Source organism: Thunnus albacares, chromosome 3, assembly GCF_914725855.1.
Source record: "Thunnus albacares chromosome 3, fThuAlb1.1, whole genome shotgun sequence".
Lineage (NCBI taxonomy): Eukaryota > Metazoa > Chordata > Actinopteri > Scombriformes > Scombridae > Thunnus > Thunnus albacares.
The window spans coordinates 19899646-19925080 of NC_058108.1; the positions used below are offsets into that span (position 1 = coordinate 19899646).

General features: G+C 40.6%; 3 protein-coding genes across 4 annotated transcripts; 2 read left to right on the forward strand and 1 right to left on the reverse strand.

Annotated features, from left to right (window-relative positions):
• The first annotated feature begins 2300 nt into the window (after nucleotides 1-2300).
• zfp91 (ZFP91 zinc finger protein, atypical E3 ubiquitin ligase) lies at nucleotides 2301-10547 on the forward strand. Of its 2 annotated transcripts, XM_044346898.1 has the most exons (13): nucleotides 2302-2533; nucleotides 2801-3231; nucleotides 3536-3573; nucleotides 4074-4190; nucleotides 4872-4911; nucleotides 5504-5614; nucleotides 5712-5804; nucleotides 6806-6991; nucleotides 7255-7305; nucleotides 7500-7578; nucleotides 8001-8115; nucleotides 8231-8330; nucleotides 8450-10547. In XM_044346898.1, the coding sequence occupies exons 2-13, from the start codon at nucleotides 2825-2827 to the stop codon at nucleotides 9441-9443; spliced, it is 2331 nt and encodes a 776-aa protein (XP_044202833.1). In that variant the 5' UTR covers nucleotides 2302-2533; nucleotides 2801-2824; the 3' UTR covers nucleotides 9444-10547. The 2 variants fall into 2 exon arrangements, with proteins under 2 accessions (XP_044202834.1, XP_044202833.1); XM_044346899.1 differs by having other exon boundaries at nucleotides 2301-3231; nucleotides 4875-4911.
• si:ch211-113e8.11 lies at nucleotides 9953-11872 on the reverse strand. Its single transcript, XM_044346900.1, has 2 exons — nucleotides 11530-11872; nucleotides 9953-11375 (listed from the first exon to the last, which is right to left on the reverse strand). The coding sequence occupies exons 1-2, from the start codon at nucleotides 11610-11612 to the stop codon at nucleotides 10706-10708; spliced, it is 753 nt and encodes a 250-aa protein (XP_044202835.1). The 5' UTR covers nucleotides 11613-11872; the 3' UTR covers nucleotides 9953-10705.
• Nucleotides 11873-15886: 4014 nt separating this feature from the next.
• cntf (ciliary neurotrophic factor) lies at nucleotides 15887-24399 on the forward strand. The gene is made up of 3 exons (XM_044346901.1): nucleotides 15887-16314; nucleotides 19249-19563; nucleotides 19673-24399. The coding sequence occupies exons 1-3, from the start codon at nucleotides 16195-16197 to the stop codon at nucleotides 19844-19846; spliced, it is 609 nt and encodes a 202-aa protein (XP_044202836.1). The 5' UTR covers nucleotides 15887-16194; the 3' UTR covers nucleotides 19847-24399.
• Nucleotides 24400-25435: the final 1036 nt, after the last annotated feature.

The following is a 25435-nucleotide window of genomic DNA, read 5'->3' on the forward strand; positions in this document are numbered from 1 at the left end:
TGCTCCGTGTTTCAGTGGTGTGTGGAGCTATATGCCTAGTTTAATATAGGTGTTACCATTTAAACTCTTCCTAGTGTGTGCCTTAATGCCAAGATGTGCCCTGTGCTGTATATCTTTGTAGACCTGCAGACTGTTTTCTATCAGAAGGTTTGTTTAAAAAAAAAAAAAGAAGCTTATTTGGCATTGTTATATTTATAGTGACAAAATAGATAAATAAAGCATTTTCAAAAGCATGTGATGCTGTGTCATTCTTTTTGTCCTCCCGCCACACTGGTTATATATAACGTGTGAACCATAACAGTCTAAACCGGTGGTTCCCTAACTGTGGAACGGGACCTCGTAATGGGTCACAGGATAAATCTGATGGGTCACAAGAAATGACAGAAAAAAAACATTTATGTTATACAAAATTATATATTTTTATTTTATTTTTGCTTTTTCTTGTATAGGACTGATGCTAAAATAATCCTTCAAATGAAACAGTTGGGAATTTACTCTTTGGTTGAACTCGCATCCATACTAAGACCATAACTTGTGATTAGGGATCACAAGTGGACGTGCTTCATTTGAGGGACTCACAAGCAAAAAAAAAAGGTTGGGAAACACTTAGTCTAAACCATCTCAGCTAGGCTTTGTTTTAGATTAAACTGCTTAACTGTGGAAAGCACTAAGAGGGGTCATAAATGTCTTGAAAGGTTCTGAGACAGAGGACTTTGACTACAACCTCTGTGAATGGAAACCCATCCCCGACCTCATACATCAGCTATTATTAAGAAATGTGTCATGGTGCAGAGAGGAGAGAGAGCGCAGTGGAGAATGTTTCATAAACTCAACTTTACTCTAGAAACATGTTGTACCCCAGTGAGGAGTCCATAGAGGACTTTAAAAAAAAAAAAAAAAAAAGAACAGAAGTAGCCTTCATTATGCTGTATAATATGAGCAGGAGGACAATTACTGGTACAGGCTGTTTTTCTACATTGTCACCACCTTTGAGCCAAAGGACACCTGTTTTACCATTGAGATGTAGGTACAGATAACAGGAAAAACAACCTTCTTGGCTATTATTACTTAAATTAATACATATAACAAATACAAAATCCTATTTTGATATCAAAATATGAATTTGCCTCAGGTTAGATCATGTTCTCTGATGAAAACATTTATGGAGGGGATATTTAATATTTGGCAAATCACTCAGTGGTACTGAAAGAAGGGGCCTATTAATGATTGATTATCATCATAAATCATGATAATAGTTCAATTCCCATTTCCAATTTTTATTTATATAGTGCCAAATCATAACAAAAGTTATCTCAGGGCACTTAAGTCTTGTCCTTAGCTGCTTTTCATGATAAAAAAAAAAGTGTCCACAAGGAAGGGGGAATTAATTTCCCAAAAAGTCAAGGCACACTGCTCTCTCATGGTATGAAACCTAATTTTGTGGTTTCACCCTCCCCATTATCTATCACTCCAATCCCACATGGTGGTTTGTGTATACACAAAGCTGTGATCAGAATAGGATTAATAACATCTTTACAGGTTCTACCAGATAAGAGGCAAGAGTGAGTTTATGACTCAAGAAAATTATCTCCAACATACTGTCATAATAAACTCATCACCACACCTTCTTTATGAGAGAAAATTTAGATTTTAAACTTGGTTAAGGAGGCTATAGATACAGTATATACACATATATTGGCTAGACTTCATGTTATCAGAGGAGGTTTAACATTTAGGACAATGTTGCCATCTGGTGGTTAAAACCCTTCATCAGCGCAGCCTGCAGCAGAGTTGTACTGCTCAGACCAGACAGTGCAGGTTTTCAGCGGCAGCCATGTTAGCGCTACAGTCATCAATGAAGGATATTGTAGAGAACAAAAACCACATTTAGTATTTCTTTAGGATGAATTCAACAGATGCAAGTAGATGTTTATCATACAGACTGAGTAAAATATTGTCACTCATTAAATCATTTAGCAGAGAATAGAAACACAGTGTAGGCCAGGGAATAAAATACACTGAACATAATTTCACCTGCTTTTATGTGTGTTCATGTGTGACGCAGGGGAAAAATTGTACATGCATGGAACATTTTCCCATAATTGCATTAATATTGTATTATTTTATGTTATTCATCATGCAATCGAGATGAATATACATAACAAATCTTACGCATGGATTATATACCTATTTTATATTCAAAAGAGCTAAACAGACACGACAAAAAAGAGAAACATATCATTAAAACAAAGTCAAAGTTTTACTGTTATCTCACATGCACTACAATTCCCGTAATGCACCTGCAGCCGTTCCTGTGCGTGTTGCTTTTGCGCGGCTGCTGCTGTCTTTGCAGATTTATAAACAATACACACAGGCTGAGCAGGTCTGCTACAAAACACAGAGGGAAATCCAGATGATTTATGCAGCTGCTAAAACGCGCTGCCGCTCTTGAATGTAACCTCAGTTTATATTTGGCTTAAAGGAGACGCAACAAAGCGCACAAAATGGTTGCGCTCCAGGCCCGGGCGAATAAGTAGGTTTACTATAGCTTTAAGAACGCGAAAATAGTGGCTGCTTCTTTAAAAATATATCGGTTTATTGCTGAATAGATAATTAAGAAAAGTTTTCAATTTCTAATCAATAAATTGATGCATATAATCTGCGGCGAACCCAACGCACTCACAGAAAATGCCCCACTGTTGGATAAAGGCCTCTTGCAATCAAAACGTCTTTAAACCAGATGTGGTGCGTTTCTCCTCAATTTGCAAGTGAACCTGCTTGGCTTTCTGCGGATTTACAGACGGGCTGAAGTGTCCTCAAGGTGATGGAACCGACCGGCGAGCGAACCGGGGATGTAAATAAAGGCGAAGAGCCGGTGGAGGACAAGGCCGCAGAGCAGACCCCGGCCACCAGTACGACCGTTACCCCGCGGAGGGGGCTCAGGGAGCGGGGAGCGGGCCGCCCGAGGTCTGGCGTCTCCTCCGCTTCATTAACGGACGTCAACGGGACTGCGCAGAGCTCGGGACGGGTTTTGAGAGACCGGTCAACGAGGGCAGTACCGGCTTGGCTGAAGGACACCAAAAGCGACGACGACGAAGACGAACCGAGTCCGGACACCGGCGCGACCAAGCGGAGGAAAGTTTCCAACTCCCGGCGGAAGAAACACTCAGAGTCTGCGGGTTCGGCTGAGCCTGGAGGGGGGGTCGCAGGTGACAGCCGTCAAGCCACAGAGTAAGTTTTGAACTGAGCACTTCTAACTGTTAGACAGCTGCATTTGTTTATAATGGGCCTGTCTCAACTTCTAACGTGTGTGTGTTTATGTCGGTGGGGTCAGTTCCTGTCAAAAAGCACGCCTTCAGCCGAGCGCGTCCCCTTCCTGCAGCTCCGCATAGGGAGGGAGGAGTGAAACTTACCTGGCTTTACAATTTCTCATATTTCGACTTCATGCAGCAACTTAAGGATGATAATTGAGGGCATGTCTTTCTGTAAAGAGAGAAAGAAACAGATCTCAGTATGTATTTTTCTCCTTCTGCAGGTCAGAGGACCCCAAGAAACCTGCCACAGATGCTCAAGGTAATTAGTGAAATGCTAGATAGAGACCTTTTGGTGTGTCTGGTGCCGAATTGAAATTAAATCTCATGATGTAAATGGACTGCATGTATATAGCACCTTTCTAGTCTTCTGACCGGCTTTATACTGCATGTCAACATTCACCCATTCACACACATATTCATGCACTGATGACAGAGGCTGCCATGCAAAGTGCCAACCTGCTCATCAGGAGATCTAATCTAATACTCATTCACACACACATACACACACACACAGATGGCACAGCTCCGGGAGCAATTTGGGGTTCAGTATCTTGCCCAAGGACACTTCAACATGCGGACTGGAGAAGCTGGGGATTGAACCATCGATCTTTCAATTAGTAGATGATCCATTCTTCCTCCTGAGCCACAGCCGTCCCTAAAATGCTTTTGTATATGCGCAGTTGGATCATGTGTGTATGTGTGGTTGTGTCTCTGCTCATACAATATGTTTAATGGCATCCTCCTGCTCCCTCTCTACAGCTCTGCCCTCCAGACGCCCCCCAGCCCAGGCCGGAGCCAAGCCCCCGTCTGGCAGGGCCGTCCGCGGCTCTGCCAAGCCTGTGTGTAAGACAGAACCTGGAATGGAGATTCAATCTGGTGAGCAACCTGTTGACAATGAGCGGCTATGGTTCAACATGTTGGCCTCTGATTGATAAATCAAATCATACACAGAAGCACTAAAACACGGTGCTAACTGCTGTTCTTCAGGATATTATTCACGCTGTAGAAAACCTTCACTAACATCTTGTGTAGACCTGGTTATGGATTAGTTGTGATCATGGATTGCTTCCAATATTTTCACATACGGCAGAACGCAGTAGAGTGGTTGAGCTGTGGCAATTAGTCAATTAACTTATTAGTGGATTGACAGAAAATTAATGGGAAATCATCTTCTTGTCTCATATATGAAGGTTTTAATGTTTTGGTGAACTGAATATCTTTGGGTCTTGGTTGAATAAAGTAAACATTTGAATGCACATCACTGGGTTGTGGGAAATTATAACAAGCAGTTTTCACTCTTTTCTGACATTTTATAGATCAAACAATAAGATTAATTGAGGAAACGATTGCCCAGTAAATTGACACTTATAAATTGTTTGTTGCAGCCATATGGACTGCAGTAAAATGATTTTGTGTTATGCAGTCATGTGTTTTCACATTGCATCATTTATACAAAATCGTACATGTATCTAAAAACGGAGGTTGTGGTGACTAAGGGCTCTCTTTTGTTGCCTTTCTCATTGTCATGATGTCTTTCTTCCTCTGTTTGTTGTGCAGCAGCAGAAGGGGAGCTGAACAATAAAGAGAAGTATGAAATGTGAGTATATTTTTGGCCCTGAGGGTAAAGCATTAAATCAACGTGACAAGTGTTATGGGTTTTACCGAAGTGTATTGTTTTACAAAATGGCAAAATATATATGGTTAAAGTCTAAAATTAAGAGAGTCAGTGCATCTAAAATGCAAAACAATCCAGTTTATTCCCAGTGGTATCCAGCCATGCAAATTGTTTCAGTTTTATTAAGTAAGTAACTGGGAAAATATGTTTTTGTGTGTGTGTGTGTGTGTGTGTGTGTGTGTGTGTGTGTGTGTGTGTGTGTGTGTAATTTGGGTGAACTGACCCTTTAAAGATGTGATTTTTTTTTTTTTTTTTTAAACAGTCTATCTTTGATACGCTCACATCTTGGAGAGACTATGTGTGGTTATGCAGTGTCATTTTGAAATATGGATAATAATGGAGGCTGCATAGCATATATTACAAAATATAATTTGTTTTGATATTTATGGCCCACTGAGCTCATAGCTTTTTAAGTATACTCTCTTTTTTATATATGTATTACGCAAGTGTGTGAGAGTGAGAGATTTGTGCTGTGTTTTGATGACTGCTGTGTTTCACACTTCTGCTGTCTCAGTAAAAAGAAAGAGGAGGAAAGTGAGGATGTTGCTGAACCAGTCCTGGAAGACAAAGACCCTCCGTTTCAGGACGACCCACATGACTTCAACTATCAGCCGCAGAGTCAGAGGTAAAGGTGACTCAAGCGCATCACTTGACCCCTTGCAAGTGAAAATGTAAAATCCTTTTTTTTTTTTTTTTTTTAAAGTGTTTTTTTTTCTTTTCAGTGGTGCAGAGGAAGAAGAGGGCCTCAGCAGTGATGATGATGTTCCTTTTAGAGATGATTTAAACGATCAGAGCTATGACCCCAAGGCTGAAAGGTTTGTGTGTATGTGTAGGGGAGCGTGGCGGAGTCACACCTCTGGCCCTGTTTACACCTGGCATTAACATGCGTCTCCACATACGTCTTGAGTGACGACTTCTGATCGCATTTCACTTTATATGCAAATATGCAAAATTTGCTCTATATGCAAATAACCACGCACATCAATTCCCTTTGCAAAGACCAAATTCGTTGTTGTTTTTAACTGACGGGAGGACCGCTGTGTTCAACTTGTTTGATAACAGGATAAACAAATATACAATGCATTGTCTGCCCCCTCACAAACATTAAATGCCTGTCCTATAGCTCCATTATGTCGAGCAGCGCAGCAAATCTAAGATCTGTAGTTCTTTTAATTCACATGAAAATCAGAAAAAACAAAATAATGCCTTTCTTTATCCTGTTATTAAACAAGTTGAACAAAGGAGGCAGCAATTCAGTTCCTGTGCCTAGTCTGCCGGAAAATTGAGGACGTCAGTTGAGTAGGAGGTCCTTCAGTGTGGCCCAGGACACATTGCGTTTACACTGCTAAATGAATGTGGCCACATGTGGCCCAGACCACCTCCGAATGTGGTCTTATATATATATATATATATATATAGATATATATATACACACATAGACGGAGCGCTAGAGCGAATCAATAGGGCGGCATTTGATTTTCGTGAGGGGACACAATGCATTGTATATTTGTTTATCCTGTTATCAAACAAGTTGAACACAGCTTTGGACGGAGCGGACCCCGGTCCGGTCCTCCCACTGGTTAATAACAAACAAATTTTGTCTTTGCAAACGGAAATGATGTCCGTGTTTATCTGCATATAGAGCAGAGAAGTGAGATCTGATCACAAGTGGTCACTCAGGATGCATGTGGAGATGCATGTTAATACCAGGTGTAAACAGGGCCTCTGCTTGCATTTGTTGCAATATTCTCCACACTGCGTTATTATACAGATCAGTTTTATTCAGTCCTATGATATCTCTCCCTTGTCCTTTCAGGGATGCCCCTAAACCAAAGCGCAGAGCTCCTCCTAGACAGAAGGAGAAGAAAGAAAAAGAGAAAGCGCCTAAAAAAGAGAAAGAGGTTGCTGAAATAAAGATAGAAGGTTCAGACAACTTGGAGAGAGTGGAAGAGGAAGTGAAGCTGGAGGAAGAAATAGTGGAGGACCCTGACGGACCCAGGAAGTAAGCACATCCCTTGTAAATATGTGACAAATGTGAAATGTTATCAGTAGGACATATTCACATTAAATGTACGTCTAATGAGAAGTGCATGTGAAATACTAATTGTCCTGCCTGTGACTGTATTACATTCAGCTTCAATCTGAATGTAACGTGTGTGGTTACAAACCAAACTCTGATTTCATAGTAGCGTTGTGTTCACAGTAGTGTCTGCATTTTCCATTCCCAGTCAGTTATGTAATTTCCTTTTGTTCTTTCTGTGTTAGGAGAGGCCGGCGGAAAAAAGATGACAAAACCCCACGGCTGCCAAAAAGAAGGTGAAGTTGATGTTTGTTCTGGGGCGTCATAATATTAACTTTATAATATGACTCCATGTATCATCATGTCACCATTTTATGCAGAAATAACTGATATGATGGTGACTGATGATGAATTTGGATTTGTGGGATATGAATAAAGACTTTGAGGTCTATTTAATTACACTGTATTGACATGTGCTTTGCCCACACAGGAAGAAGCCCCCGGTGCAGTATGTGCGCTGTGAGATAGAGGGATGTGGCACAGTTCTGGCTCATCCTCGCTACCTGCAGGTCTGTCTCTTTGCTGTTGACCATTTCATTTCCAATCATGTTATTTCCAAAAAGCTGCAATTAACAATTATTTTCATTATTGATTCAATTACTGACAGTCAGCTTATCATTTAATCAACAAATCATCTCAGCTCTTAACAAGGTCCAAAGGTACCTCCTGTGGTAGTGTTTCATTATATCTGTAGGTGAAGGGAGGTAAACTTTTTTTAATGAAATGTTCAACACAGAAGGACTAAATGGGGTCTACAGAACATGTTCACATAGTCCAAATAAATAAAATGTTCACTTGATTGACAGTTTAGCCACACACTATTGTCAAGGTTGATCACTTACAACAGTAGCAAATAACTTTTCTATCTTGACCTCCATCCAACTGTTTCTGATATGCTGTTGTTCCATATCTGCTCTGTTTTGCACACCAGCATCACATAAAGTACCAGCACTTGCTCAAGAAGAAGTACGTATGTCCTCATCCTTCTTGTGGAAGGCTTTTCCGACTACAGAAGCAGCTGCTTCGTCATGCGAAACACCATACAGGTACACATATGTACATAAACTATGCATTGGGTTAGATCTATGTGTGGTCATTTCTTGTTATAATCAATAAAGAAAGTATATTTTTTGTGTTGTGTGATTTTTTTTTTTCTTTTAGACCAGAGAGACTACATCTGTGAGTTCTGTGCTCGTGCCTTCAAGAGCTCCCACAACCTGGCTGTGCACCGCATGATCCACACCGGAGAGAAGCCCCTCCAGTTAGTGCCTCCCTGTTCACACTTTTTGATTGTTTTAGCTTGTAAATACATTAATTCTATTAAATTTCCCCAGATTACTGTGTATTTCCTCTCAATTTATTGATTTCTTGTATTAATAGGTGTGAAATCTGTGGCTTCACCTGTCGCCAGAAGGCGTCTCTCAACTGGCACATGAAGAAGCATGATGCCGATGCCACCTATCAGTTTTCCTGCTCCATTTGTGGCAAGAAGTTTGAGAAGAAGGACTGCGTGGTGGCCCATAAGGCCAAGAGTCACCCAGAGGTGCTAATTGCTGAGGCACTTGCAGCCAATGCTGGCGCCCTCATCACAACCCCTGCATCCTTGCTGGAGCTGCCAGGAAACCCCATGCAAGCAGAAGTCACCAGCCTGGAAATGAGCCAAATAGGGCAGGAGGGGCAGGTGGAACCGCTGAGCCAGGAAGGTCAAGTTGGGCAGCAAGTGGCTCAGGTGTCTCAGATGGGTCATGTGACCCAACAAGTGAGTCACCAGGTGGTTTTACTGGGACAAGACCAGAGCCTCCATACCATGCAGGTGCCGGTGACAATCGCCCTGTCCCCCATTGACCCCCCTTCGCCAGCTGACAACCAGCAGCAGACTCACCTCCAGCTACAGATGCCCGTCCAGTTCGTGCAACCACAGCAACCCCAAATCCAACAACTGACCCTCCATTCTGGCGCGGTGGTGACCCAGCACCAACCCCAGCTTCATCCCCTTCAGTCCTATTCCTCCCAGCAGCACAGTCACGGGCAGACACAAATCCTACAAATGACCTTCCAGCCGGTCAGCCAGTCCCAGACCCATATTCAGCAGATCCCCATCCTAGCGACCTCTCAGCAGCTTCAGACCCTGCAGACAGCCGCCCCGAGCCCTCCTCTCCTGTCCCCGTCCCAACCCCAGTCCCAGGATCCAGCCTGCACCAATGGGGACAGCTTTATTCTGGACAATCCGGTGCTCTCTTCCTCCTCTCCATCAGTCAACTCCCTTCAGCAGACAGAGGCGGTGGGGGAAGACAGCGTGGTCTGGGAGCAGACAGGACAAGGGGATGTTCTGTCTGACAGCACTGAGAGACATGTGCAGCAGGCCCTCATGTAAAACAAGGATGGTGCACTCAAAGCAGAAAAAATAGTGGCAAATTATGTCATCAGTGAGCTAATATACTGTATTGCAACGTTTGAGGTAAATGTAGGATCACAAATATAATATGTACTGTTCACTCATAGTCATCTTTGGTAGCTTTTTAGAATATCTGTATCAGGGAAAGATATGTATGTGTCTATATGTGTAAGTTGTTGCCTTTGTACATAAGTCCTGTAAACTTCACTAGCCTTTTATTTGAGTGTGTGTGTGTGTGTGTGTGTGTGTGTGTGTACTGATGCAGAAAATGACTTCTAAAAGATGTTGCAAAGCTATTGCTGTTATGCAATAATATAGCATACCTCTAAGTAATAGACAGCACTTCAAATGCCTTGTGTGTGGCATTATCAAGGTTCCTACTGGATTAAAGCAACTTTATTTATATACTGAATTAAACACAAAACACACATTAGAAAGCTACAAACCTCCTCAATATGTGTGCGTTCAACAAATTCAGTTTAAATGAATTGTCAGCCAGTTGTTCATTTATTGTCCAGAGCTACACAAAACTTTTACTCGACCAGGTTAAAAGAAAAATGTAACATAAATCTAAATAAACTCACAAAGAGAGAAATATCTTAAAACCTGGAAGGACATAGACAGAAAGGTGTTACACAGGGCTGTAAAAAGTCACAAAACATACATATTTAGAAGATTTTTGGCAGTGTCATTAAACCAGTTTAAATGACATTTGTGCAGATTTGTTAAGCTTGGCTGTGGGTAGACTGAAGGAATAATAACCCGTATAATTTATTTACTGCTCACAAACGTCCTTAGTCATTGTAGCCAGCCAGAAGATGACATTGGACACTATTAATCACATTATGAATCCTGCAAGCACAGTCACTGAATTAAAATATTAAAACTAATATTCTGTCACTGAATAGTGTTTGAAACATCATGTAAATTCATAACCAGAACTATGTAGAAACCTTTGAACACGTGTCGATACTAAAGTTGCACCAGTCTGATGCAAATTTAGTATGTGTGACATAGGATGTGTGGTAGAGCAGGCACAACAACTGTTCATTTATATGATGTAAATAAATGTCTTAACATTTAGCCTAAGTGTATTCATTGACACAATTTCCAACATTTTAAACACAGAGTATGCCTGAGTTATTATTTGTACACTAACATTATAGACAAAGATACACACAGGCATCCGCTGCATACTATTGCTTGGTGACAGCAAACTGTCATTGCTAATAAAACACCCATCAGGACATATTGATCCGTTCTCTGTCCCTCTGCATGGCAAACTGCTTCATAGCCCGTTTAGGAGGAATCAAAGTGTTACTCAGTCCAACCCTCCTCTTCTTCACTTGCTGCCCCTCTGACTCTTCCTCCTCCGTCTCCTGGGAGCCGCTTGCACGGGTCTCAACCTGAGCTGATGCCGGTGCTTCGTCACTCACAGGTGGATGACAGTCAGAGGGTGTAACTGCAGTCTGAAGATCACTATCATGAGCAAACTTGCATTTGATCCCGAACCTGCATCTGCCGTCTTTCCTGTATGACACACACATCCTTTTACCTCCAATCTGGGAGGGTTTGGCCTGCATTGTGAGGGGGACATGTTTCTGCAAGGCGCTGAGCTTCTGGTCTGCCTGAGCCTTGAAGGGGTTGGCAAACACACTGCTGTCAGAGCAGGCGTTTAGAGGAGGAGGAGGCAGTTTGTTAGGGGTGAGGGAGCCCAGGGAAGGTGCAGGCAGGGTGGGCTGGCATGCAGCAGTAGGTGCCTTTGCTGGATGTTGTTGTGGTGGTGGTGATGAAGAGGGCTCTGAGTCCTCTTCCTCTTGTTCTGACTCACTGGAAGCTGAACCAGACTCCAGCAAGAAGTTGCGGGTCTTTTTAACAGCTGTCGTCTCATTTCCGACATCCTTGCCAAAACTTGATAATGAAAAATTAGCAGAGAGAAAAGAGAAGAAAAAAAGTTGCACGGTTCGCTTTATGATAACAACATTGAGACACGAATAAGCTAGCGTCATACACGTTTCTATCACTGTGAAAAATGATGCAAAATATTCATAAGGGGTTTAATTACCGAGCTCCACCGTTGTTTACATCCTCTACATCTCCATCGCTGTCAGACTCCGAGGACACTCCGTATCCGACGAGAGAGTTCATGCCGCTAATATCAACTGAAGCTAAGCTACTTGGCTTGTTAGCTTGGTCTCAAAGGTGAAGGAGCTAAAAGTGTCCCTGGACAGCTCGACAGCTACAGTAGATAGTTAAACATGTTAAAATAATACGGTGATAAAATCTTAAATCACTCCCATTTCTTTTTTGAATTAAACACCCAGGTGTCCACTAACGTTAGCTGCGGTCATTTAGCTGCTGCTCTGTTTATATTGCAGCTGCCTGCAGTGACACCCAGAGGAAAGGCGTGGTGCTGCACCCTTAAACCCCAACCCACAAATCACAAACACGGATCCATGTCGCATATGACCCCTTTGACCATCAAAATATTATCTTCTTTGTACAATCATGTAATATATTGTTATTAAAGTTTTTTTTTTTAAATCATTAGAGTTATTTTCACACCATTAGAGGTAGTTAATTTAACGCCGTTTACACACCACTGTATTTTCAGAATTAATTTAGGCCTATATAAACTGAAATTAGTATCATCCTCATAAGTGTAATAAAATTTTGGTAATGCATTGTGGAATAGGCCTATTTCAAACACTGTACTGTGAGATTACATTGCAGAATATACCAGATCTGGCTGCTTATATTGTAAGCATAAAAATGAATGGAATGCTATATAAATTAAAGCTGCAAGCAGCGTTGAACGGGCCCTCACGCCGCCGTGCACGTCGGGCCGCGGCGCAGTCGAAGGGCTTCTGTCACGGGCATGTAGATGACTTCAGACCCGAGCTGTTTTCAGACAGTGCAAGACGGATAAACATCACTTCCTTTGTCCGCTATTTTGCCTGCTGCGGGGGCTGCTTTGCTGCAATTTCGTGGGGGGAGCTATTCAGCCAGTTTGCATCACTGATGGAATATTGTCATGCACACTTGTTCAGGCCAGAAGTCTTATCAAACATGTAAAGTTCGGTGCAGACTGGAGCATGTGCAATAAAGTTATACCAACTTCCTCTGTCATGGCGAAACATCAAATCTCAACGGTGTGAGGATGAGAATTTTCTGCAGGGTGAGACATGTCTGTCTTGCTCACACCTGTGTCATCAAAACTATGCAAGTTTTGGGCCCTTTCATTGTAATTTCAATTAATAATTTGAAAACTTTTGATGAGTTTGTGTGTAAAAGAAATTCAGACCACTTTCAAACCTTAATTTTCATCAAGTCTATTTTTAGAAAAGACTTTTAACCCACATGACCTGGTCAAAGTTTGATTGACATGTGTACTGTCAGGTGTGTCGAGACAAAAAGTAACTGCAGCTGGACACAGAAAAATACTCATATATTTGAAGGGAGAGTTTGAGCGAACCGCTGGGTGCTCGGGCCTTAATAAAGGAAAAACTGCAGTACAGAGATACAAAATTTAGTTATGATTTTATTTTTCTACTGCACTTTATCACTTAACAGTCACTCTCACTCCATTTTTTCCCTTCCCCTCGTAGGTCATCCCCACTACTGATTATACATATAAGACCTACAATTATTGTAAAATAAATGATAATAACCCCAAACTTCATACAAACTTTGTATATAGGCTAATGTACTGTAAGTAGATAGACCTTTCTGCTATATCCTATAAAACTGCACTATATTCAACTGTCACACCCAACCCCGCCTTTCTTCCCTCCTTCTCCCTGTCAGATTGAATTTCAGAGCAGTCTTCTAGTGTAAATATCTTCATAAGTCCCATGACTTTGGCCAAATCTTACATTAAAAACCACATTGTAGTAGGAATTTTCGTCGCGAATCCATTGATACAGGTTTGAAAGTGGTCTGACTTAAAGTTTAGACGTCAGACGCCTCAGTTCGGCACAAAGTCCATGCCCATAGATTGCCTCCCCATTGGTGTACATTGTAAGAGTGATGTGGCACTCCAACTTTCGGGACTTATAACATCTAAACCGTTCGAGTTATTACAAAGTTTTTAATAACTTTTGTTCAGCACAGTGTGATAAGTCATGTAATAAAGTTTGAAGCCGATACCATTAACGCCCTCGGAGGAGATAGCGTTTATTCAAGGTCCAAAATTGGTGCAAAGTCGTACTTTGATGGGCATATTGCGGACTTCCTGTTGGATTTAGGTCAGGGGTGTCAGTGTATGATTTGTAGGTCTTGATGAGACGAATAATTGAGTTTTGGATCGATCTTTCTACAACATTCCTACGGCCCGTGGCAGCCATATTAGATACATAGGTGGCGCTCTCGAGCACATTTTGGCACTTTGGGGGTTAATTTTTATATTTTATCAATTTTTTCACTAGACCTGATGTGCGTGCCAAATCTGGTGAGTTTTTGAGCATGTTTAGGCGGTCAAATTTAGGGTGGCGCATTAATCAAGAAAGAATAAGAAAGAAACAAACACACGAAATACAATAGGGTCTTCGCCCCTTTGGGGCTCAGGCCATAAATATTAGTATATAAAAGTTTATACCAATATCATGTTGTATCTATGATTGTGGAAAAAAGAAAACAAATAGTACTGTATATTTTACCATCGAGCTTATTTGTAAATAATAGAAACATAAGTGGTGAATAGTCATCATATTTTGTAACATATTCTCTAGAAATATATCAAACAGTCAATCAAAATATATGTATATTAACAAGAATCTCTTTAAAAGCACATGTAAAATGTATCTTTTCACATGTCACAAATGTCAGAAAACCATATGTGACTTTGTGGCTTCATCACATATGAAATTCTTTTTCATGTGATATTATGTGTGAAACTGGTGCTTTTGCATGTGTTTTCTCATGTGAATGATCTGAAAATCACATATGTCTACATGATGGGATTTTTTCTAATACAAAATTGTGTTTTAAATATGTGAAATATGTTTCACATGTGATAAATTCACATGCGCTTGTAAATGTATTTCTATAGTTTTAAATATCCAGATTTGGCTGTTACAAGAAGGAATCCTGTGAAGTTAAAATTAAAGCACCCAAATTAATAAATAACTTGTTTGTTTGTGTCTTGTAAAATAGTGATTGTGTAAGATGCAGTTGTAACATGTGAAAGTTCACACTACAGAACACTCTAAAAGATGCAACGATGTCTATATAAACTCCCCATTTTAACTCCACTGTGAATAAAAGGCTAATTAAATATATAATTCAATTATTTAATATTTTTTCTGTGTGTTTTTCCTCAAGATTCCCTCACAGATTAGTTGGCTCATTCCATTCATTTTTCCTACTTTAAATCACAATTATCACCTTGTTGAATTCATTAACTCTGTAAGATCATAAAGTTATCATAAATTGTTTAGTATAAGTTTCAAATCCAAATGAACCTTCTCTAGGATAGTATTTCAACAGGTGTAAATACTAACAGCAGCTGGGTCCCGGTATTGTGCATGCTGGCTCACTGACAGGACTTACTGGCAGTCTAAAGGGAACAAAGCCACCATTATTGTCATTAATGTCGTTAGTAATGCACCTGTGTTTTTTTCTGCAATGCCAAGTAAAAATACTGACATAAGACATGACATGATACATTTATTTATTCCAAATTATAGGCCAGATTTCAGACAGATTTCTTATCTTTGCTGAACTGCACAGTGAGACTTATTTTAATTACTTTAAATCACCATAAATACCTCCTTACTTTTACTTGCAGTTTGTTAACAACTGTGGAAGTATTCAGATCATTTTATTAAAAAAAAGTTGCAATACAACATTATAAAACACAACATTAGAAGTGAAAGCCCTACATTTAAAATTCACAAACACACACACACACACACACACACACACACACAGAATGCAGAAGTATTTTTTTAATCAAAATGTACTTAAAGGATCAAAAGTACACATTTAGCAGAATGGCCCATGTTATATTATTATATTATTGGATCATTATCATTAAAGCCATTAACACGTGGCTTTACTTTAATGTTATAGTTAATTTGGGATTAAGCTTTGTGCTTTAACTGCTTTATGTGGGAGACTGAATCTACAACAATGCATGATATTTTTAAAACTGAAATGTCATAAAATGTCTAATTGTACAGTATTTTTGCAGCAGCTTTGTGTTTTTGTTGTTGGGATTGACAATTTTTTATCTTAAGGGGGCCACAACAGAACAGAGAAGCAAACTGAAATAGTCCAAGAAACATCCTGCTTAAATTTAGACCATTTTGCTGTTGTCATTACCAGTAAATCAGATAAGCTCCTATGAATAACTTGATGAGCTCCTCCTTCTCCTCCTCCTCTTTGGCGGCTCTCCGCCCCTGCTTGTCCCGTTAAATTCCTCCCGCCTGGCATCGGGTTCCTGGGGGAAAGGGCGGAGAGTTGGCCGCAAACTTTGTAACATAAGTAACAGTAAGCAGACAAGGTCGGACATACGGGGAAACTCGGTTTACCGAAACCTTAGAGAAGGCTGGGTCTAATTAACACGGCGCTGGCTGAGTTTCAGTAGAGGGGAACGGAAGGGCAGCCTGAAGTGAACCATGAACGGGAATCCGGTGTTGTCGGGATGAGGCAGGCGCACACGGGTGTATAATAGCGGACTTCCAAGTGCGCATTAGAGTGTCTTCCCGGCAGAGACAGCTGAGGGCCAATGGCTGACAGGCGGACTAGAGGTATGACCGGGTCGGATCAGAGCAGGAGCACGGCGGCCCGGGCTGCAGCTATAGCCGAGCAGCTGCACTATGAGTGCTCCATCTTACTGGAACTTTATGTGAGTTGAAGAGCTTGTTTTTTCCACTGGCTGCAACTTGCCAGACAGAGATCATAGTATGATTTCAGAGCCTGGGAGAAAGGTGTGTGTGTGTGTATGTGTGTGTGTGTGAGAGAGAGAGAGAGTGAGGGAGACAGAGAAATAGGCCAAGGTTAAATGGAAAATTAATAGACTTTCTGTGTGTGTGAGTGCATGTGTGTCATGAGTGTCCTCTGTGCATACATGTCTGTAACTTAATGTGTGTGTGTGTGTGTGTGTGTGTGCGCGCGAGAGAGAGAGAGAGAGACAGAGAGAAAAAGAAAGACAGAACAAGAAAGAACGATGAAAAGGATGTGTGCAAAAGAGAGATAAGAGGGAGTGTATGTGTCTCCCCCCTCTCTCTCTCTCTCTCTCTGTGCGTGTGTGTGTGTGTGTGTGTGTGTGTGTGTGTGTGTGTATGGAGAGAGAAAGAGAAAGACATTATGTCAAGGACAGCAGGGGGTAGGAATGCAGAGTGGAGGGTAAGGAGGGGGGGACTCAGTTGGAATGACAGAGGTGGGCGTTTTTTCTGGCACAAGCTCATCGATGCCTGGGCAAGAAGCCTTCATCTCTTCTCCACAAGCCTGCGTCTCTCTGCCTACAGGTGTGAGAGCTACCAGTTATTAAAACTTCTTGGTCTCCTGCCAGCTCACTACCTCATCCTTCCTTTCATGTGTCTCGCTAGAAGCAAGGTAGCAGCCTGGCTTATTACTTCATCCACTTCACTCCCAGAATTTTGACCGTTCCTCCCTTTATCCTTCATGTCCTCTTCAATTTTTCTTCTTCCTGACATAGTTTTGTGTCATCACTTAATTTGTGGGTATAGTTTGTTTCTTTTTAAACATTGCTGTAGCCCTAAAGCTCAAGCAGATTCCTGTGAGCACACCATGAAGTGATTAGTTATGTCTTAGCCCTGTCATACAGAAATTTATGTACATTTGTGTCTCCTGTGCTTTATCTCTTTGACTGTGAGGGATTGTCTCTGAAACAGGATTTAGTTTAGTCTTTGGCTCACAAATCTCAGATAATTTCCATTGCAGACTGAATATTTTTCAGGGAGTGAGCATATTTTGTTCCAGACAGGATGTCCCTTGCCAATTAATTGGGTGGGAAAACAGTCATTTACAACATCCGTTTGATACCCTTTAAATCATTTTTACAGCCTACCACGTTATCGCAGTTCTTGATGATCCATGAAAATATTGTTTCTGGCTGCACTATCGCTTCCTGAGGTATCCATAACCACCTGAATCACATTTCCTCTGCAGTCTGAACAGTAAGCATTCTTTCCGCCCCCCCGACTCTCCATAGACCATATAGGTCACATCAGTTCACTTTGTCACACTGGTACTAACTTGCACGCAGGTTTCAACATTAACGCCTCGGTATAATGTCACAAGGAGGCCTCCGGGATTCACAACTCATTTAAGTACCAAAGCTGATGCCAATTACAATCATGCTTGAGAAATGATGTCAGCACACTGCATCATCAGCCAGATCATAATATTTGTCAAAATGGAGCTTTGAAAGTCTTTTGTTGTATGCTCTTTATTAAAATCAGATAGATGGATTTATATTAAAGGAATATTGACAACTTTGGAGATACACATAATTCTTTCTTGCTGTAATTGAGAATATTGATACCACTTTCATGTCTGTACGGTAAATATGAATCTACCTCCAGCAGCTGGTTAGCTTAGCTTTGCACAAAGACTGGACACAGCAGGGAAACAGGTAGCCTGGGCTCTGTCCGGAGATAAAATCCACTTCTGAATTTCACTTATTATATATATTATAACTTATTTTGTTTGTTTAACCTGAACAAAAAACAAAGAGTAAAAAAACAAGGTTAGCCAGAGTTTCTGTTTCCAGTCTCTATGCCAAGCTAAGCTAACTGGCTAGCTTCATATATAGCGTCAGTATATAGACATGAGAGTATAGTGGTTCTCTAATCTAGCAAATAAAAGCAAATAAGCGTATTTCCCAAAATGCCAAACCATTTCTTTAATGTCTATATGGTGTGTTAATGATTTTGGGTTTCAGATGTTGACTCTAACAAGAAAGTTGCATCATATTAGAACAGCAAAGATTAGTCGATTGAAAGAAAATGAATCAGCAACTATTTTGATAATAATTGATTATGCAAGTAATTCTTTAAGCAAAAGTGCCAAAAATTTGATGGTCTGGGGTTCTCAAATGTGAGAATTTGTTGCTTTTCTTGGTTTTATATGATATTAAATAGAAGATGTTTGGTTTTCGGACTGTTGGTTGGACAAAACGAGACATTTAATGATGTCACCTTGTGCTCTAGCATATTGTGATGGATATTTTTCACTATTTTCTGATGACTTATAGACCTACAATCAGTCGATTAATCAAGAAAATAATAGGCAGATTAATTGATATTAAAAATAATCGTTAGTTGGAGCTCTACATCATATCACATCATACAGTATTGTATGGTACAGTATGGTTTCATTTTGTTGTGTATTTGTAGCAAACACACAAAGTACTCCTTCCTTGTTTCTGTCATGCGTTGGCGTTATTATGTTAGCTCAGTTTACCCTTTTTCTTTTTGACTTAATAAATCCTTACTGGATTTGGGCTGAACACAAATTCCTCCTCAGAGGGAGACCTCTGATGGAAAGTCTGTTTTATTGTTAGAAGGAATGTGAATCTGTGTGAACAAATTCCCATTGTGTCAAGAGAAAATCCATCTTGCCTATAGCCAATAGTCTTCAACATGGTGCCAAATTACTGTCAAAAAGTGGCGTCATTGTGGTTAGTACTTAAAAAATAAACACTCTTCAGTCTTCCAACTCCTCCACCTCTTTCTTTTCCTCATTAATGTCTTCCCAAAATCTTGCTTCTGTTCCTAATTTTCACCCTCTTTGTTTTCTACCCTTCCTCCTCAAGAGAAAGAAGGAGACCTTTTCTCCAGATGTTACAGTGGCTGACGGCCGTCTGGTGTCCGTCCCACCTCCTTCCTCCCAGCTGGACACCAGGGACAAGCTCTGGCGTCTCCACTCGGCTCTGCTACAGTGCCGCAGCTTGTTGGAGAGAGCGATTGCCAAAGAGGAAGAGGAACTGGGAGGTCAGAAGAAGGGTGAGTACGAGACCCAGAGGAAGACGGTAAAGGACAGGCTCTCGCTTCTCATAATCAACACTGGAGAACTTCTCAAAGCTGTAGATGGCCCGGCGGTCCTGACACCCAGCTTGGACGGATTGGAGGTAGGCAATGATGTCGACAGACGTGTTATGATGATGATGATGATGGTGGTGAAAGTGCTGGATAGAAATTGAGGCAGAGCTTGGTGATCTCTCCCCTTCTCATTGGCAGTTAGACGGCCCGACCATGTTTGAGCTGAAGCTTTGGGTATACCGGATCTTCAAAGAGGTAGACTACTGGACCAAGACGGCCATCACCACCTTGCAAGCCCTGCCCTCGGTGACAGCCAAGGAGCGAGCGAGGACCACAAGAAGCGTCAGGAGCACGAGAAGTGTCCGCAGATGAGACGTGTGTGTGTGTGGGTGAAGAGGAATAATGAGAGAGAGAGAAAAGAGGTTAGGGGCAGAGAGGGAGGAGGGTAAAGGGACGAAAACAATGAGAAGAGTGGAGCGAGGTGTTCGAGGTGGGAAACTGACTGATATGGAGAGGAAAAAGAAAGAGATGAGTGATAATAGCCAGCCGAGAGAGATACACAGATCCCTAGAGACACAGGGAGATGAGTGGGTTGGGCTATTTTTAGGGCATGAAGCCCCATATACATGAACGGAGGCCTCAGACAGAGAGGAATGGGGGACAATAACCATAACCAATATAGCTAATATAGCTAATAACAGCGTTTGTTGGAACTAGTTAATTTTATGGCAGACTCTAATACAAACTTAATATTTATTTATATTATAAGATGAAATCTAACAAAGTATCTATATTCAGAGGTGAGACAGAGTTTCTTTCTTTTTTTCTTTCTTTCACATTTTGATATCAAGGCAACTAAACGTGATTGACGCCTGTAAACACAACACACAACTCACTGTTGTGGTTTCCCTCGTGCATGCATCACTCCTTGGATACAGCTGAAGTTATTATTTTAGATATACTGCCGGGATCCACTGCAGCTGACAAAGGCAGTAGTCAGCAAGGGGCACATTCTGAGTAAAATGAGACCATTTGAATTCATGCCATCAGCACAATGTAGCTTTGATATGTGTAGTTTTGAACACTGTGGCTATAAATCATTCCATATAGATTATTATCTGGAGGAGGTTCAGTGCATGAAGGAAAAAAATGTAACATCACCCTCTAGTGTTTATATGTTGTTATTACATAGATTTATTCCTTCTTTCTTTATTTCTTTCTTGATTTTCCTCAATAATGGGAAGAGAGATTATACTATTTTCCAATCATTTCGTTATCTTTTGTGGCACTTTAGTAGCAATGAAATCATGTGCAACCATGACGTAAGACTTGGGAAGCAGGAAGCAACAAGTGTGTTGCAACCATAACATCAGTAGTCCAAACTCATGGGTGTACAGATGAGCACGTACATGACAGCCTGATTTTGTTTTCTGTGATTCTGATTTTGATTATTGTTTAAAATAGCAGAACATTTTTAATGATTTTAACAACAGGTCATGATTTATAGCCCAAAAAGTGAGGCCCCAAAATTATGCTCTTCATCACAATGGTTAATATGTACAAAAGTATCAAGACACATATCTGATCCCATTTTGACTGGAAAAGAATCAATAATCAACATATAGCTAAACTACAATGGGCTAACAGAGAAATTAATCAAAAATGACCCTGGACACGCTCCACTCTGTCAGTCCAACCTGGGCTGCGTTGCCAATTAAATTAGCATCAGCTGTAGACTCAGATTGTCTTAAATGATGCATGAAGCTTCAGGCAAGAAAAAGAAAAGATACTGTAAATGGGATCGGATCGTACGTGAAGAATCATGATAATGTGGAGCGCACGGCAGACATGGGAGTGTTTGAAGTTAATATTAAGTATATTTAGAGGCTTTTTCAGTAACCTTTGCAGTGTTGCCATCTTTAGGTTTAGGGGACCATTTGATCATTTTACAGTTTAAATTTTGTTTAATTCAAAGGTTGCAGATTGTGTGTAGTTAATGTTTGCCTTGTCACATGCTGTATTTAGTATTTGTGGGCCGATAAACTGTTGGTAGGTGCACTGGGAGTATAATCAAACCTGTGTGATATGTGAATGATAAAGGTTACTCCAAAATGTCTTTCAGGCCTCTGAAAACTGAATGTTACTGGAAGGCAACACAGATGTATTTTGTCATTTGATCTAAGTCGGTATGATGCATTTGAAAAAAAGAAATGTGATCCCTATGAAAAGAAGAGCTACTGTACATGGGAAAAGTTATGCCATCTGTCTGGAGGATGAAAATACGAAATACAGCACAATGCATCTTAAATATCCAATAATACTTTGGAGTGCAGTACTTTTTAATGCGATGCACTGCAAATGCAATATTACACATATTGCATTTGCAGTCCTTTTCAATGGATTGGGGATGTATAATCTTTCCTCGTGCTTTACTCTGATGATAAACTATCTGCTGCACTACACAGGACATAAATCTTCTTTGTTTTTTTCCAAAAGGATTTTCTGGCTCAGTTCTGTTTTTAACTGATTGATATGTTGGTCTGGTTGGTCCCAGATCAGGAATCAGGAATGGGCAAAGACTAGAGAAATAAGACTAGACTTGAGATTTTTTTTTGGCCACAGGATTAAAAAATATGCAAGTATGTTGCTACAGGTGCTGCAGCAGAATATTAATATGAGCTGAGACGTCCAGTCTGAATAACACATCCATGAGTTTAAAGGCGACTGGGTAGCTACAAGTTCAGCCCATCCTCACGTTATAAACGACAGTGCAGGTCTAAAATTCAGGCCGGAAAAAACGACCTATAGTTACGTTTATGCCATCTAGCGTAGTAACTATGACCTGGGGAAGTGACGCAGTTCAGATGACGTCAATATAAGGTGGCATGATAAGATGATTTTGACTTGATTAGGAGGAGGCGGGTTGGGTGAATGGCTAGAAGAATGGCAAAAAGTGGACTTTGCTGCAGGACGCTTCATGCTTCCAACCTTAAGTTGGGACATTTTTTAAAAGCCATAATGTTGTGGTGTTTACTGTTGCCATGATGACGAATGTAACATAACTTTAAGGAAGTATAAACCACATTTCAAGTGATCGTTTTAACCCAAACCGCGGTCTTTCCCTCACCCTAACCAAGTGTGTTTTGTGCTTAAACCTAACCAGACCCAGACCTTAACCACAGCGTTGTCACACCATAAAACATAATTATTTCCTTAATAGTGACTTGAAACGGTTTTGGAAAGCTGCATATTATGGTCCTGTGGGTTGTTCTGGAGTGCATTACTATGGCCGCTAGATGGCGTTATCGTAACTATAGGTTGTTTTTTGCCAGCTGAATTTTAGACCTATACTGTCGTTTAATTATGAGGATGTGTTGAAAGGTTCCAATGACTTTATATTATAGCCTCCCGCTCTTCTGTTTGCGTCACACATATCATCTGGCAGTCATGGACCGACTTATACAACCATTTTTAGTCTGTCCAAGCTCTTCCTACAGACCACAAGAAGTAAAGCACTGTGGTTACATTCCTGCCAAACAAAACTGTTTGTTTGTTTGTGCTAGATTGATTCATTGTCTATATTTCTTGTTACACCATTATTGTGTGTGTGTTTTTTTTTTATGAATGTAACACCACCGAGTGCCCTCTCTTTTGACCGCTGGTGTGGAGGGAGCTAGCTGTAGACAAATGGCTCAAAGCACAAAGAGAGGATTAGGTTACCATCGCATCTGTCTATAAGCAGAAATCATAGGAAACCGGCACATTTATTAGAGTTGTCACGACAGTTGTGGGATTTTCACATGACAAAGACTATGATTAATAGCCTTATCATAAATAATGTTTGATTATGAATTGTTTCAGTGTTATTGCCGTTAATCTTTTTGAGTTTACGTTCATGCAGCAGTAATCCCTGTCCTGCAAATGTGGCTTTATCTGTGCATTGACTGTCTTGCTAGCTGCACTTTTGGCCTCGATAAAATGTTAACACAAGAGAGACCAGACACCAAAGCTAGATTTAATCTTTGGGCTGACAAATTTGTTTTGTATTCCGCTACATCACTGTAGTCCAGAGGTCTCCTCGGTGTCTAAAATTAAATCTATATTTTAAATGAATACAATTTCCTCTGAACTGTTCATGTGAAGGCCCTTTAAGACATAAAATCTGTGACATTGCTGGGTTCAAGTGTCCGTTAAAGTCGTGGGTTTTGGGCTTTTAAACACACATGAACCGTTCTTATGGAAAAGTTTTAGGTTGAGTCTGTTCACAGGTGACAGGATAGTTATGTATAGAGATATTTGACATCTGGGATGCAATACTAATCAATATAGTAGCACTGCAACTCATTTATTTTTGTTTGTTTTTTAATTATTGATTTTCTACCAATTATTGGTCTATAAAATAGTGATACATGCCAACTACATTTTCCAAGAGCCCAAGTTTACATATTTAAATTTGTTTAAATGTAATTTAAATTTGCTTGTTTTGTCCAAATAACAGTTCAAAACCAAAGATTTGCAGTTTATTATCACAGGAGACTAAAAAAACAATAATTATTTACAATTTAGAGACTTGAACCTGGTTCATCAGGACTCAGGTCCTTTTCAAACATGATGCCAACATGTAAAACTGGCGAATTTACACCTAATCTTTTAAAAAATGTTAAAAATATAAAATTATTCTGTTTTTTTCATTTTTTATTTTTTCATTCAAAAGGACTACTTTACAAAAATGTTGAAAAAACACAAAATATAAAATGTATCTTAGATCACAGCGAGAGCATTGTTTGCTGCATTGTGAATATAAAATGAAAGTAATGTACAGACTTTTATGTTTGTCTGAAACTTTGGTGTAAAAAACGTATTTATTATTGACTGGATTATTGAGGGTGTATGAATGGGTTGAAATAAATTGATCTTGGCTATAATTTGAGTTGTTTCTCGTATCTGACTTAAAAACAGATTGCAGATGTCGTCGATGCACATGTTGAGTTGTGTGTGTGGAACGATTGGAGGAAGATTTTAGGTGGAAAAAAAACATCTGTTATCTTACATTTAGAGTTTGAATATTAGCAGCGAGATGTGTCTGTGTGTTTATGTTGAACTGTAAGAAAAGACAGGACAGGATGTGTGTTTGAGTGTAAGGGGTGGGGTGTGTGCTTAAAAGGGTGTGTGTGTGTCTGTGTGTGCATGCGTGTTTGTTTATATGTCTTTACACATATGTGTATGTGTGTGTGCATCTTTTCGTTTTGTGTGTGTGGTTGTTAGGGAAGGAGTGGCAGCCAGGATGCCTGTGGAAGAGGGGGGAGGTGTGTGTGTGTGTGTGTGTGTGTGTGTGTGTGTGTGTGTGTGTGTACATATATGTGTGTTTGTGTGAGAGAGAGTGAGAGATAGAGAGAGAGAGAGTGTGTGTGTATGTGTGTGTGCAGCCAGCAAGAGAGAAAATATGTGTGTGTGTTACAGAGGCTGGGAGAAAATGGGTGTGTGTCTCTGTGTGTTTGTGTGTCTCTGTGTGCGCTTGTGCGCATGTGTCAGTGTGTGCTTGCGCATTCGTGTGCATGTGGGTGTATGTGTGTCTGAGAGAGACAGAGATGAAAAAAGAGAAGGGGAGAGAGGGCAGGAAAGAGAGAGAGAGAGAGAGTGAGTGTGTGTGTGTGTATGTGTGTGTGTGAGCGAGAGACAGACAGACAGAGAGAGACAGAGAGAGGGAGGGGAGAAAGAGCAAGCAGGAGACAGAGTGTGTGTGTGTGTGTGTGTGTGTGTGTGTGTGTGTGTGTGCCTATGAATGTTTGTGCAGGCGTGTGTGTTTCTGTGTGTGTGTGTGTGTGTGTGTGTGCCTATGAATGTTTGTGCAGGCGTGTGTGTTCCTATGTGTGTGAGTGAGTGAGTGAGTGAGTGAGTGAGAGAGAGAGAGGCAGAGCAAGAGAGGGAATGTGTGTGTATTTATGTGTGCGTATGTGTGTG